Source organism: Mus musculus, chromosome 10, assembly GCF_000001635.26.
Source record: "Mus musculus strain C57BL/6J chromosome 10, GRCm38.p6 C57BL/6J".
NCBI lineage: Eukaryota > Metazoa > Chordata > Mammalia > Rodentia > Muridae > Mus > Mus musculus.
In genome coordinates this window covers 44,056,041-44,071,543 of record NC_000076.6, presented here as the reverse complement: position 1 = coordinate 44,071,543, position 15,503 = coordinate 44,056,041, and the positions used below count along the sequence as shown (strand labels likewise).

The 15,503-nt window shown below is 43.5% G+C and overlaps 1 protein-coding gene across 1 annotated transcript in view; it reads left to right on the top strand.

Annotated features, from left to right (window-relative positions):
* Crybg1 (crystallin beta-gamma domain containing 1) overlaps window positions 1-15,503 on the top strand; it is a 198,522-nt gene that overhangs the window by 77,285 nt on the left and 105,734 nt on the right. Inside the window, exon 2 of the mRNA NM_001368305.1 lies at window positions 5,687-5,819. Within this exon, the coding sequence (NP_001355234.1) occupies window positions 5,687-5,819 (133 nt within the window). The remainder of the gene's footprint in view (window positions 1-5,686; window positions 5,820-15,503) is intronic.

The window sequence follows — 15,503 nt, the reverse complement described above, 5'->3', positions numbered from 1 at the left end:
GCCCTTGTGTGTGTGTGTGTGTGTGTGTGTGTGTAGCCAGTACATTTATGTTCACTTCTAACCAGTGTCTTGTTCATAAGAGTGGCTGTATTATATACTGTTTCAGGCTCTAACTGGGAAATGCCTTGATGCACACAGAGGTACCTTTAGGTAACTTCCTTTTCAATAACTATAAGGTTAGGAGAACTCACTAATAATACTTGTTCAGACGGCAGAGGGCAGTACAGCATCAGTTTATACGCCCCGTCAGTCAATGCAGCTGTGTTGGTTGTGAGCCTAGCTGAGCCACTTCTATAACCAGTCCCAGGCACTTACTCGGGCACTTTGAGCTCTGCATTAATCCCTACCCACTATAACACAAAGCAGTGCACATCTGTCTGCTCCAGGAGCTAGGAGGACAGCAGAAGTGTGGGCCACAGGCTGAGGATTCCCACCCCTTACCTATCTGTACTGGGCTGTTTTCTTTTTTAAAGAGCCCAACACTGTTTTACGTAAGCTTCAGGGATTTTTCTGAGAAAAGGTATGTGGCTCTCTAACATAAGAGGATTCACTAGCAAGGATACAACCTTACCATTATTTTTAACAAAATCAATTGCAGGGAGATGGTCTCTCTGGTTTTGCAAAAGAAACTCAAATGAAGGAAAACAGGAAGGATAAAGTGAAAGGAGCTGACAGCTGTTTCCCACTCTTAGCCATGACCCTGAGTAAATGCAAGCACTTAACAAATATTGACTAAGGCAGAGTAATATCTGCCCCTTAAAAGGGAAACAGGAAAGACTTTAATTAAGCCCAGTATGATGAAGCACACAGAACCAGATGGAGTGTTAGGAGTTCAAGGCCAGCCTGGTCTCCATAGTGAGTTCCGGACCAGCCAATGCTTCACAGTGAGACTCTGTCTCATGAGAAGAAAGAAAAAAATTTAGAAATTATTATAATTATCAAATTAATAAACAGGTTCTGTTAAGACTCCATTGCAAGATGGCAGTTTTAGAGGATTTAATTTTGTTTTATTAACCAAAACGATTGTTGTCCAGTAATGACTGTTTTATTTTTTTTAATAGCTTTTATTTTAGATTACAATATAATTATATTATTTCCCCCATTCTTTTCTTCCCTCCAAACTCTCTCACAAATCCTCCCTTGCTCTATTGTAGCCTATTTATTTATGTATTTATTTATTTTGGGTTTTTCGAGACAGGGTTTCACTGTATTGCCCTGCTGTACTGGAACTCACTCTGTAGACCAGGCTGGCCTCGAACTCAGAAATCTGCCTACCCCTGCCTCCCAAGTGCTGGGATTAAGGGCGTGTGCCACCACTGCCTGGCAACATTTAGCCTTTCTTATGGTTCCTCTAGCCTAATTGTTAGGAGTGAAACTAAAATTTACTTCATTAGGCATGAAAAAGTACCCAACTTTCCAATTGGCTTTTGCTGTTGCAAACATTTATCAAGGTTGGCTTTTAGGCTAGGGAGATTTTAAGTGTCTAGTCCTTATGCAACTGTTCTTCAGAACTGAGTGTGTTATAGCCCTAGGCCTCACAGACCTCCAGAGGTGGGGGTGTGGGTTTGTTCCTTTTTATGCATGTTGATATCTGGCATGGCTAGATAGATGACAGTGATAAGATTCCCAGAATCTATAAAGCTTCTGCATGACTCCCAGTGTTTTCTTTCTATGTAGTAGAAAGAAACCATCTTGTAGGTTGTATTTTAGGCCATTACCCTACAGTCTTGGGGTTGTGGGTTTGTTTTGTGTTGTGTTGTGTTGTGTTTGTTTGGTTTTCGTTTTGACAGGGTCTCACTTTGTAGCTATCCTGGAACTCATTATTTAGACCAAGCTGACCTGGAACTCACAGAAATTCTCCTGCCTCTGCCTCTGACTCCTGGGTGCTGGGATTGAAGGCACTGTGTTTTAGGATAAACACTTGTACAATAACTTTACTGTGGCTGAGGCATCTAGAGGAAGTGAGGAGTCCTTACAGGTGATAGGAGCATCTGAGGTGTGTGAAAGGCTGCCCTGCAGCTAAGCCTGCCTCATGATGACCTCTGGGCCCACACATCTCCTGGCCTTTCATTCCCGCTCACCTAAGTCCTGGAGCAGCGTGTGAGATGATGATTGGAGTGGCCAGGTGCGTGGCTGCTGTTTGGATCTGGGTCATGAGGAAAGGGAAGTCACTGGTATCTCCTCCTCCCTCAGAGGCAGGTCTGAAGTAATGAGTGTGCCTCAGACAGCACTTCCTGTTTCAGAAGAGCACTAGGCCAGGCCCTTCCCTGGGACTGCAAACGATAGCTCTCTCCTCCTCTGGCCACTGATAAGAGACCTGCCTCAGGACGGTGTGTATCTTGAGTCCGGGAGATCACGAGTACAGGCTTACCAAACAGAATCAACCCTTGGGTCCATGCTAAGCCTTACTAGTGTATACCATGAGTGAAAGGAGCAAGCAGACAGGCATCCTGGGTTCAGCCTACTGTGAGGCCTAAATCACATGGGTTTCTACTTCGATGCCTCAGATTCAGTCATAAACATGGCCTGACTCTACCTGTATCAGTGTTACAGTAAGTGTGGGGAGCTTGTTTCACGAGAAAGCCGGGCAGCAGGTAGAGAGCATCCGTTTTTGCCTCTCCCCACTCATTCTTTCCTAATAGAATCCTAGGTTTGTCAGATGTCTGTTCTCTGAATGGACACAGTGTCCTTCAGGCTCCAGGCTCAAAGGAGCAGGTCCAGGAACTGGTTTGTCGTGTAATGACATGTGACAAGAAATGGCTTTTGGGATATTTCCTCATTTCTGAGGAAGATGCACAAGAAGATAGCCTGGCATTTCTGTGATGTCTGGAACTGGAGAAGCCACAGAATCTAGAAGCAGTTGAGTTCACTGATTAAGCTCAGGAGCTCTTCTTAGTTTATATGTTAATAAACATTTTTTTTTATTGGTTTCTCTGAGCTAGATTTTGGGTTACTTAGAGGGGAAAGGATCCTGTACTATAAACAGGCAAGGATTGGCTCACAAGCAAAATATGTAGAAAGAACAAACAGCTTTGCCATCTTTGGACCATTTAACATGGATGGTGCAATAGAAGAGACAGCTCAGTTCTTGGACACCTGCCTTCACTCTCATAGGGGGCACACGAGAACATTTTCATCTCTTCAATCTCCAATAAATAAATATATATATTTTACTCCAAAGATCAGTATTAAGGACAGTAGACTATCTATACAATTTTGCTCTACTGCCCCAATTTATAAGAAATGATACTGTTTCAGGGTGTGGGTGTCTTTTCTCGCTTCCTATTCCTCTTGGCATATTTGTGAGCAGAGGGCAGATGGTTAGGGATAGAGAAGAGCTTGTGAAGAAAGGCTTTATGAAAGGTGTATCTGCGTAAGTCTTCCTACCTCCTCAGCTGTCGGGTGCTTCTCAGCTGTTATTCTCCAGTGTGTGTGTGTGTGTGTGTGTGTGTGTGTGTGTGTGTGTGTGTGTGTGTATGTGTGTGTAAATTATTAAAGAGTTGCCTGAAGAACTCTTTTACTTTGTTTGTTTTTCTGATAGAGCTTCTCTATGTAGCCCAAGATGATTTTTATATAGTATCAAATGTTGCATGAGATAGATCTGTTACGTTCTAACTAAAGAAATCATACAATTTCATCTCTGTTCCTTGGGGTTCCACTATGCAAACCCAGGTGACCTTGAACTCGGAGTCCTTCCTCCTCCACTTCCTGGAACTAGGATTATAGAATACCTCACGATGACAGCCCTATGAGATCCTTTAGTTCAATTCCTTTCTACACTGACACAATTCTCTTTCTTTGCTATGTCTAGAAGGGAGGAAAAAAAAAACACCGCTTCTAATGTCCCTTCTCATCTTTTGTTGTGCAAAGAATAATGTTTTGTTTTGTTAAAGTTGTATAGGAGAGACTTCTCCCAGTCATGCCCATGCCTGGCATGGTGGTGCTGCCTGCAGTCCAAGTAATTGGGAAGCAAAGGCGGAAGGATCAGGAGATCAGGGTCATACGTGATGATATAGGAAGTTCGGGGCTAGCCTGGGCTATGTGAGAACCCTCACTCAAACAACAAAACAAAACAAAACAACAGCTAAAGTAGGCGCATTATTCTCATACAGGGCTTCCTTTCGGGTATTACCTCCCTGATTTGCACTTTTCCGAATCCTAAAACATTCTCCCATTTGTCTCTTTACCCTTGGTATACTGTAGAAATTCTCAGAAGATTCCATTGCTCCTGTGAAACGTGAGGCATTGAGTTGCTACTTCTCTTCCCACCTCACTGGTAGTTTTCATTAAAAGCAGAAATCTTCCTCTACTTTATTCAGCCTCAACCATATGATTGGGGGGGGGGGGGCAGGGAGTCTATAAATGCTTGTTTTAATTTCAATGCTTTGGTAATTCAAAATGGCTTAAAGAATAGGGTATTTCTAACACAAAAGCTCAGAGATAAAACTGGTATTGGACCGAGTAAGTCAGCAGTGCATCAATATGTTTAGATTCCAGTTGCTCTTGTGTGTTTGTTCTGCTTTCTTTTCGGTCATTTCTCTGCCTATTTCCCTGAATGGTCCCAAGTCACCACCACCTGCAGGGAGAGGGCTTGTTTCTTCCTGTGGACTTTTTAAACAGAGGACTTTCCTAGTCCTTTAGCATCCACCCTTCATCCCTCGGATCGGAATCATACCATGGTGACTATGAACGCTTTTCAGGTACACAGACATAAAACAATGTTATAACATCCGGTAAGAGATATGCCCAAATTAATGACAGGGTAAAAGGACCAAAACTCAAGGATCTGACCTCATGGGTGACCGCTTCAGTTGGATATGGCTTCTGAAGTGCATGATGGGTAGGTGGTTGAACAAATTAGTGTTCCAAGCCAAGAAAATGTAGGGGGAGAAGATGGCAGGGGGCAGCTAAAGGAAATAGATTCGGGGTAGGCACCTTCAGTGTTAGAACACCTTCCCTGCCTTCATTTCCTCCCGTGCATTTAAGTCTGATTTCATAGCCCTGGGAACAGTAACTTCCTGGCAGAACCTGTCAGGTGTGGCTGACCATTGGACACTGGGACATGAAATTGTCATCTACAGAGTTTATGCTCAAGAATGGTACAATTGAGCTACAATAATAAGTCCCATAAAACCTCATCATGTTTTAAGTTAAGTTTATGGCATTGTGCCACAGGTTGGACAGTCCTGGTAGATCTCTTTGCTAGCTGGGATTCAGTGTCCACTTTCCTTCCAGCGTTACTGAAATATATGAATTCCTTTGTCGCTTCATTTTAGTTTGTTTGCTTTATAGTTTTGTTTGTTTGTTTGTTGTTCTGCTTAGACAAGGTCTTGCTCTGTAGCCCATGCACAGCCATCCTCCTGTGTGCTGGGAGGGTAGGCATGAGTCATACCATTTGGCTGGTTTTGTTGTTTTTTTTAGCAATAATGATAGGAAAGCAATGAGAAACTGCAAACCAAAATGGTATGCCCCACACCAAAATCCCCCGTCCACCGCAGGTCTGTGTGCCTGGCCATTCTAATTTGTTTCTCAAAGGTGTCAAGGAATTCCCTGAGCTACATGGTGACATCATCAAGGCTTACACTGTGCTGTAAGAGCACCGGATTATTTATGACGGTGTCTTTAAGACTCTCCTGTTTTCAGGACTCTTGATAATCATTAATGTCACCATTTCCATCCTTTCTAGAGCTTTCCTTGTACCCGATGGAAGCCAAGGGGAGCCCCAGGAGTTAACACTGCATGGTGGTGAACTACAGTTATCTGACACCCCCAGTGAGGTGCCTGGCCCTTCATCTACGGAGTCTGCAATGTTAAAAAAGGTAATGTTTCATTTCATTTTCTTTTCTTTCTTTGGTTGTTTGAGACAGGGTTTCTCTGTATGGCCTGGCTGTCCGGGGACTCCCTCTATAGGCCAGGATGGAGTCAAACCCAGAGTTCCCCCTGCCTCTGCCTCCCAAGGGCTGTAATTAAAGATGTGTGCCACTACATCTAGCTTTAATGTTTCATTTTTCAACATATGGTCCTCAGAATTTAAGTAATTAAAACATGTGAGATAACCCCCAAGTGACTACACAGTGCATACTTATAAGGAATATTATGTGTTACATATATGTGTGTGTATGTACAGTGTAGCTATGATTATTATATCTATTGTATTATGATTTATTATCTAATTCAGCAATGATACCATATATATTCTATACAATATAATGTATGTTATAACACAGTATTTCAAAGTGTATGATAATAAATGAATCCCTTGGATATGTTGAGTCCATGCCTCCTGTGCTGTCAGCCAGTCCTTCTTGTAGTCATGGATCTTTGTGTAACTTTTTTCTTTAAACTAAGAACATATGAAGTACTACTACATCAATACTTGGAGTTAGTGGTTCTGTCCCAGGAAAAAGCGTTAGCCCTCATGCTGTTGTGGTTAGATCTTCAACATTGTTATTAGCTGCTTTTCTTCTTTGTATAAATAAAATTATTTTCTCTTAAAAAAATTTTTTTTAATTAAAAAAAAAAATTGACACAGCATCTCACTATGTAGCCCTAGCTAGCCCAGAACTCACAAGTACTCCTGCCTCTGCCTCCTGAGCATTGGGATTAAGGGCATGGCCACCCCTCCCAGCTGTGGTTTCGAGCTGATGTTCACACAGGATGTTCTATACACTTAGGACTCACAGGCCCTGGGTTCAATCTCTGATTTAATTATGTATTTTTAAAAGAAAGTTTTCCTGAGGTGTGAAATGCAAGTGTGTGTTCTGGCTAATTGTATTCACTCATGTGTGTGGAGAGATTATCCATTATCTACCTATCTGCAGCATAGGAGAGCAGATTGGTGCCCTAAGTTGCAGTCGGCTAGGTAGCTGCCAGACCCCGACGGAGGTACGATACACTTTTTCCTTCTAACTTACAAGACCAATGAGGGCAAACAGTGAAGCACATTGTGCTGTGAAAGAAGACTCTCCAAGTGGAAAGGACATTTGCTTCATTAATACTGTGTATTAAAAGTTAATTACTTAATGCAAACCAAGTGTGCTGGCTCACTCCTGGAACCCCACTCCTGGGAGGGGATGGCAGAAAGCTTCGGGTTCAAGGATTCTTCAGTTTACAAATGGAGATGGAAAGCGTTCTGGATGCTGATTGTCTGTCAGTCTGAATGTACCAGAGACTGCTTATAATCTTAAAATAATTCAGATAGTCAATTTTTCTGTGCTGTGTATTTTAGCATAAAAATAAAGAATTAGGCTTGCCTGTCGAGCACCAGGCCCTGCTCTAATACCTAACTCCTTAAACAAAACAAAACAAAACAAAACAAAACAAAACAAAACATGATTCCTTAGTGATGTTAAGCAATATGAAAAGACCACGATAAGCTTATTAGAGCATGTTTTATATTTCATTAGGACACGGCAAAAATGGGGAAAATCCATGCAGAATAGTTTAATATAGAAAAAATTAAATAAGAGCTGTATCTTTATTACCACAGAATCAGGGTACTTTCTAACTCAGAACAGCATATTAGCAAATAGTGGAATAGGAAATCAAATTTAAATTAATAAATTTTCTATACTTTATACTCACTTCCACATTGATTTCTCACTTCCTTCTCTCTTTGTGAGTTATTTATTTACAAGATCATTTACAGCCATGGGTGAAGAGCACTGGTAGCCCTGGTCATTGACCTGAGCCAAGGATTCTAGGTATCATTGCATGATGCCTTTTATCATTTAAGAGGAAACTGTTTCTTCTGTAAATACAATTCATTTTAGCCCCTTAATGACTGCTGAAGTCCAGGAAGTGATTTGTGGCAGCATTCGGAGTAAGGCAAAGGAGAGGCTGGAGGCAGCCCAGACATTGAGAGCAATGGCTGCTCTTGTGGAAAGCCTGGGTTTGAATCTCAGCACCCACCTGGTAGCTCACAACGGCCAGTAACTCCAACTCCAGTGGACCCAGTGCCCTCTCCTTGGACACCTCTCCTTGTACAGCAGGAGCATATGCGATACACACTCAAACATATAGGCATTCAGACATAAAAGTAAATTAATTAATTAATTAATTAATTTAAAAAAAGAATTGGGGCAAAAAATAAGTTTCCTGGGGAGGGACAGTGAAGGCTCTGCAGTGTCCCTGTCTGCCATGCAGGGCCATCAGCACTCCAGCTGTCTCTTCACACCCTTGGGCTACAGCCAAGAAGCACTGTGTCCTGAGCTTTACCCCAAAGAGACCTCAAGGCCCCAAGGCAGATGGAAAGGTCAGAGCTTGAAGCCCATGGCTAACAGGACAGGTAGAAAAGAACAGGCAGGAAACAGTTCAGGCCCACACTGTCCCCAAGTGTCCCCTACAATGGGGTCAAGCCAGGTGCCACCTCTGTTCTACACTGCTTGCTGCTCTTCCCCAGGGACGATCAAAGGGCCTCGCACTGGAAGAACCGGCTTTGAGGTACACTGCTGTCCCCTTGGTTCCCTTCACCTCTTTTTTGTTCTTATTCTTGAGCCTCGGCTCCCACAGTCTTCCTTGTTCTTTCATTATCACCAATGTAGTAGCTGTTTTCTTCTCTTATGTACAAGTGATATGCGTCGGTGTGTGCATTAGCAGGTATGGATACATGTGTACGCATGTGAATGCCTGGTAGATATTTTCCTTGATTCACTCTGTTTTATTCAGTAAAACAGGCTATCTCAGTTAAACCCAAAGCTCACTCACTTGGCAAGTCTGCTTAGCCAGCTTGCTCTGAGAGTCTCAGCCTTCCCTGTGCTGCTGGAATTACAGGTGAACAGCAATGCCTATCCAGTATTCACATGGCTCCTGGAGACCCAAACTCCTGTCTGCATGCCTTCTCAGTTACTGCTGACTGACTGTCTCTCCTGCCTACCAATGTGTATTTGGCTTCTTATCTCTTGAGACTATGGCTGAGAGAGCCAATTAGACCTGCATCTCAGAGATGCCAGATCCTCCACCCAGACCACCGATTGGGCTGGAATTAGGTAGCTAGGAGGAAGCTCTCTTCTGCAATGGGTGGAGCCTGAGCACACGAGGAGACCTCTAAAGCCCACCCCCACAGTGACACACTTCCTCCAACAAGGCCACACCTCCTAATAGTGCCATTCCCTGTGGGCCTAGCGTACTCAAACCACCACAGGGTCATTCAACTCCGAAGGGCTTGGCCTGGGCATCTATCTCCCTGCCTCTAACATGGTCTGATAGCATTGCCTTTCCACAGGAACGCTCACCACTTGTGTGCCAGAAGCTATTGCTTTGGTACCTAAAGATGGCTTTCAAAGAGCAGGGTTCCCTGTGCCAGCCACAAGTTGAGAACCACTGATCTAAGGCATAAAAATAATACAACACCAAACAAAACATCTAGGATGAGAATCAAAATGAATAGCATGTAATAATTGTACAAGAGGCAGCAACATAGGACAGACTCACATCTATTTATAAATGCATTGACTATAGATGTGAACATCAAAAGCTAGTGATGCTAGGAGAAGGCACACTCCAGAATTTGGGAGACTGAGGCAGGAGGATTTCAAGTTCCAAACTAGCCTGCTCTACATAGGGAGATGCAAAGTCTCTAACTAATTAGTCAACACTAGTAATAGTTAGCTGTGATGGAGTTGAGTGAGGAATGTATGGGTAGGAGACACAAGCTTTTGAAGGCTTATATGTTTGCATTTCTGTCCTGGAACTGTGTGAAACTATTGTCTACTTAAATACGTTTTGAAGAGAGGAGAAATAATTTAAGCATTATTAGGATTAAACTTAAAACTTAGGGATGCATTTGTGATCACCAGGACCCTCTGGTTTCTTATAAGCTATAAGTCTTGCCTGTACTGTCTGGGATATTCTGCTTGGTCCTAGGTTTCCTTTACAGGTCAGTCTCTTGCCTTTGTTCATCTTCCCATGCCGAAAGCATCACCACTTTTGTGTGCTTGTAGAAGAGCTCTTCCTTGGTGGCCTCTGCCCAGGAAAATTGTTCCCTTTTCTCTCTGTGTGCCAGTTACCTTAAGTGTCCTCTGAACTCGGCCAGCACCTGGGCAGCTATCTCCCAGGCTCTGATGTGGCCTGACAGCATGACCTTTCCGTGAACAGGGAGGCTCAATGCCAGGGGCTGTGGCTTTGCTCCCTATAGATGGCTTTCACACAGCAGGGTTCCCTGTGACACTTGCTTTTCTCCTAAAAGCTAAGTATCTTACCTGGTAAGAAAGAGATATACACACAGAGAGAAGGAGGGAGGGAAGGAAGGAATATTATTTATGTCTTGCTAGCTTTCCATTTGAAGGTGTCAGGATCACCAGGCTGTAGCAGGAAAACTCAGTTAAGGATTTGTTTTCTTTCCTTCCCAAGTACATGTTGTGTCACCCTTTGAAGTAGCCACTGTGAGTGTTGTTTATTTATAGATGTATAAATAAACATATGCATACATGTAAGCCAGTCCATTTCCTGTATTCTGCCAAGCTAGAAGGCTTTGTCTATGAGAGGGTGTGGTTTCTTTTCAACAACCTGGTTAGCATATTTATTACCTTTTCTTCTAAGTTTCATTATTATTTTCTTAGGGCAAAAGAAACATCCAGTTGTAATGTAATATACAAAACAAAGGCTTAAGGCTCTTTCTGCCCTGATGGGTAATGGCCTGCTTTGTATCTCTTACTACGTATGTATATAGGCAGTCCATCCAGGGTGGGCTATTTTCAACAGAAAATGCAGGGACCACATACAATTCTCCATTTTATTTGTTCTTTTCTCTTCCCTCTGCAACTCCCAACAGTGTCACCTGCACTCTAGCCCAGCTGTAACTTGTTACAGAGGTTGAGGATGACCTGGGCGACATGTTTTTTCTTAACTAAGAAATCCTGGTACTCCTCTTTCCAAGTCACTCGAGACCAACTCTGTGATGCTTCAGGTGTAAGAGGATGGCTGGACCATCCCAGCTCTCCGGATCCGTGGGTGCTCAGCGCTCAGCTGTTGCTATTTAAATCCTGCCAGTCTCTTGCTATTGTGTTATTCAAATTTGCAAACTTAGCAATTAAATCATGTTGAAAGTAAGAAATGGTGTTCTCCCTGTAATCCTCCTACCAAAGACACTGAGAAAGAAGGATTGCCCTGAGTTCCAGGACCACCTGGGCTACAGAATAAGAACCTGTCCTATAAGAGAAAAGTAAATCAATTTTAAAAAAGAAAGAAAGAAAGAAAAGAATGAGGCTGAGATTTCTTTCTTTGTTTTCAAGACAGGGTTTCTCTGTGTGGTCCTGGATGTCCCGGAACTCACTCTGTAGACCAGGATAGCCTTGGACTATTTTGCCTGCCTCTGCCTCCTGAGTGAGACAGGATATTTTTTTTTAATGATTTTTTTATTTTTTTTAAATTTTTTTTTTTCAGTGAATTCTCTTTTCCCATTCTTTCTCTGGTTTTGTGACAATCCATGATATTTAGCACTGCAGAAGGTTTTATTGTTGTTGTTGTTATTTTCTTTTCTTGAGATTGGATCTATGTACCCTGGATGTTCATGAACTTGTTATATAGATCTAATTGCTCCTACCCCTGGAATGCTGGGACTAAAGGCATGTGCCACCATGCCCAGCCTTGATAAAAGTTTTTATAAGAAATGTTTTTATCGCCAGGCAGTGGTGGCACACGCCTTTAATCCCAGCACTAGGGAGGCAGAGGCAGGTGGATTTCTGAGTTCAAGGCCAGCCTGGTCTATCTACAGAGTGAGTTCCAGGACAGCCAGGGCTACACAAAGAAACCCTGTCTCGAAAAGAAGAAAGAAAGAAAGAGAGAGAGAGAGAGAGAGAGAGAGAGAGAGAGAGAGAGAGAGAAAGGGAGAAAGGGAGAAAGAAAGAGAGAAAGAAAGAAAGAAAGAGACAGAGAGAGAGAAAGGAAGGAAGAGAGAGAGAAAAAGAGAGAGAAAGAAAGAGAAAAAAGGGAGAAAGAGAGAAAGAGAAAAAGAGAAAGAGAGAAAGAAAGAGAGAAAGAAAGGGAGAAAGAAAGAGAGAGAAAGAGAGAAAGAGAGAAAGAGAGAAAGAGAGAAAGAAAGAAAGAAAGAAAGAAAGAAAGAAAGAAAGAAAGAAAGAAAGAAATTTTTATCTTCTGGGGTATCATTACCCCCTTCTTCTCCTCTTCCTCTTCCTCTTCCTCCTCTCTCTCCTCCCTCTCCCTTCTTCCTCTTTCTACCCTTAGAGGGACCATGAAGTGATAGGAAACAGGCATGGGACTTGGAATTGTTGGCATGGAAATTGAAGAGCTGCACAAAGCACCCTTCATTCCAAATATTCTCCCTCTCAAGCTCATTTCTTGCACATAACACAAAAACTTTCTAAGACTTAAAACTTGGAATCTAGAAACACTTAAGAGGGGTCCTCTGGGATACTGCAACCAGCTTCAGGGAAGATGGGTCCCCTGCCTTTGATGGTGACTGTCCTGACCAGCATACCTGCTTTAAGGGCTCACCAGTGATCCAAGACTACAGGGACAATACAGAGCTCAGTGTGGCGATAATTACTGTTATTGTTCTGGCATCCTGAAATGTCAAGCTGAATTCCTACCAGCAAATGCAACACGGGAGAAAATTAAAGCTGTGGTGACATCACGTCTTATAAAGCGGAGTCACGGCTAATGATGCTCACTTCTTTTCCTGCGGCCACTGGGAGAGGATCCCTCATTTGGAGAGATGCCACCATTGTGCCTGGCCTTCTTCTGAGTGGAAGGTTTCTCCTAATCTCAGGAAAGTGTTTGTTTTGATCAGAAGTCCCTCTTTGGGCTCTCACCCTGGGTCTGTCAGGCACTGGCCTGGCTGCATGTGTGGCTGGGACACTGCTTTCATTCTGCGACACTTACTGTTCCCTCTTGGAGAAAATCTGACGGCTGATCCGCTGAGATGGGGGGTCGGACTTGCTGTGGCTGTGGCTGCGGCTGCGGCAGGTGTAACGGGTGTGCCAACAATCGTAGCAGGAGCGTCGACTCTCGGAACAGGGGCCCTGACTCCCGGAATAGATATGAAAATTCCAGAAACAGGAACTATGACCGGGATCTTGAGGTGAGTCCTCGCTGAAGATCTTCTGTGAACTTGGCCTTTGCTGTGGTTTCTTTGACAGCAACTCTTTACAAGTGTTCCATTGTGAGGGTGTGTGAGGGGGAGCCAGCATTTATTACTTCTGTGAATGGCTAAGCATTTTAGTCTTGTATCTGTCGGTATTCCAGTCACTACAATTAAAACTCACATTCTTGTCTTTCTCCTCTCCTCCCTTTGCCTTGTATTAATATTTTCTTCTAATTGGCTATAGTTTAGCTAGCAAAGTGAATGCCACTAAAGCCGATTACTGCTGCGCAGTGCTCTCCAAGACTTAGCCCTCTCTGCGTGAAAGTTTTCAGATCCTTGTGTTGGAAAAATATATATATATAAATTTATATTTTCTCTAAAGCCATTTTCCTCTGGGCTGAGGTCATTGGCAGGGTACCAACTTCTTATTTGAACTAGACAATAATAGACCACAAAGATGCTTGGGAGGATGGGGATATAGTGCAGTTGGAAGAATGCTTGCCTAAAATGCACAAGGCTCTGGATTCCATCCTAAGCTCCTCATAGACTAGGCATGGTGGCACATGCCTGTCACCTGAACACCAGGATGGAAGCAGGAATTCAAGGTCATCTTTGGTACCTAGTGAGTTCGAGGCCAGCCTGGGATACAGGAGACCCTGTCTCAATAAATAAATGTCAGGATGTTTTGAGAAGTAGCATTTCAGGAAAGTGGATAGTCAAATTCTGATTCTATGGTCTGCAGTACTGGGAACCAAACCCAGGGCCTCGTTCTTTCGAGGCAAGCACTCTACTGTTAAGTTGTATCTGTAGCATCTGTCTTCGGGTTCTAGTCCTCAGCTCCATGTTGCCTTTTGGGTACCACATTTCACCAGGTATAAGATGGAGACACAGCTCTGGCTCTCAACCTCCGTGGTTTCCCCCATCATCCCCACCCCTGTTGGTTGGACATGCTCTGCTCTTGTAGAGGCGGTAACTGCCAGCCTGGACTCAGCTTTGATGCTCATCCACCCTGCGCTCCACCTGTAATCGTGTATATATATATGTATACATTCACTTTGTTCTGTGCCTGGAAACTTTGAAGCTGTTGGATGGAATTCGTAAAACGTGTGTCGTCAGCCTTGTTTTGTAATATGCTCTGGGAGAAAAAGCGTGTCCTATAAACTTTTGATCTGTGCTTTTCTTTTCCCCTGTCAGAGTACTGACCTAACCCATAATTTAAGGAAGTCTATTTTAACATGTGTATATGTTTGTATGCACAGAGATGTTTTGGAAAACATCTAAGTGCTGAGTGGACAGCTTGAGATAGATTAAAACATTTGTTGACCCTGCTCTGACAGAGTCCGTGAGAGCATTCTTTCAGATGTGTCCTGCACGGAGAATGTAGGATCTTAATCGGTGTTTATTTCCACAACTCACGGCTTTACTGCCTTGCGTCTGAGTGCCTCTTTCTGCCCCGTGCCTGATAAGCCTCGGTTTTGAGATTCTTTGTTTTTAAACACCACCTACAGTCATTATGCATTTGATTCGTGGTCTTCTCTAATTATTGGCTAATTAGCAGCACTCTAGACATATTTTTAATGATTTCTAACCAGCAGTTCAGCAGCAAATGCCCAGAAGAACTTGGGAGAAAGTCAACTCTGTGGCTGGGAGACAGGGCCAGTGACACTAAATTAAATGCACAGAGCTTTGGTGATAACTTGGGGTTAGGAGAGAGCTCTGGGACTGTGATAGCTGACGCAGACTGCAGCGCTTCAGGCAAGCTGGTCACCTCAGGACATGGAAACCCACAGACCTATGCCCAGCTCACCGAGTGAAGGGCGGAGCCTGAGAGCACTTTGCTTCCCAAGGTGACCTACTGAGAGCCCTGAGCAGGGGGGGCATAAGTTTGCATAAGGTCAGATAAGGTCAGAGTGAGAGAGTTGGGGGATACTTAGATCACTGGTATTAAACATCCACTTTAAAATGTCTCTCTGTTAATGATGACGCAAATCAAATCATAACCCTCCAGTTTTGTGATAATCTTTGCCTAAAACAGTTTAAAAACTAAGAAAGCACGCTTTCTTCAAGAGTTAACCTCTACACCTGAAGTAGTGGAATATGCCTTTAATATCAGTACTTGGGAGGCAGAGGCAGAAGGATCTCTGTGAGTTCAAGGTCAGCCTGGTTACCACAAGGAGCTCTAGGACAGCCCCTCCCCCGCAAGTTAACCTATGTCCAGGATTAGGGGCACAGACCTGTGTTCCCTGATACCTGATAAGCTGAGGCAGGAGGTTCCCAAGTTCAAGTATTGCCTGGGCTACAGAATGAGTTCAAGTTCAGCCTGTTAAATTAGTGAGAACCTATCTCTAAATAAATAAGTAAAAGGGTTGGGGCCATACCCCTGCCACTAACCTAGCGTACATAACACCTCAATCCCCAATTCTGTCCTCAGACCTGGGGCGGGGGGAGGTCTAAGAATATG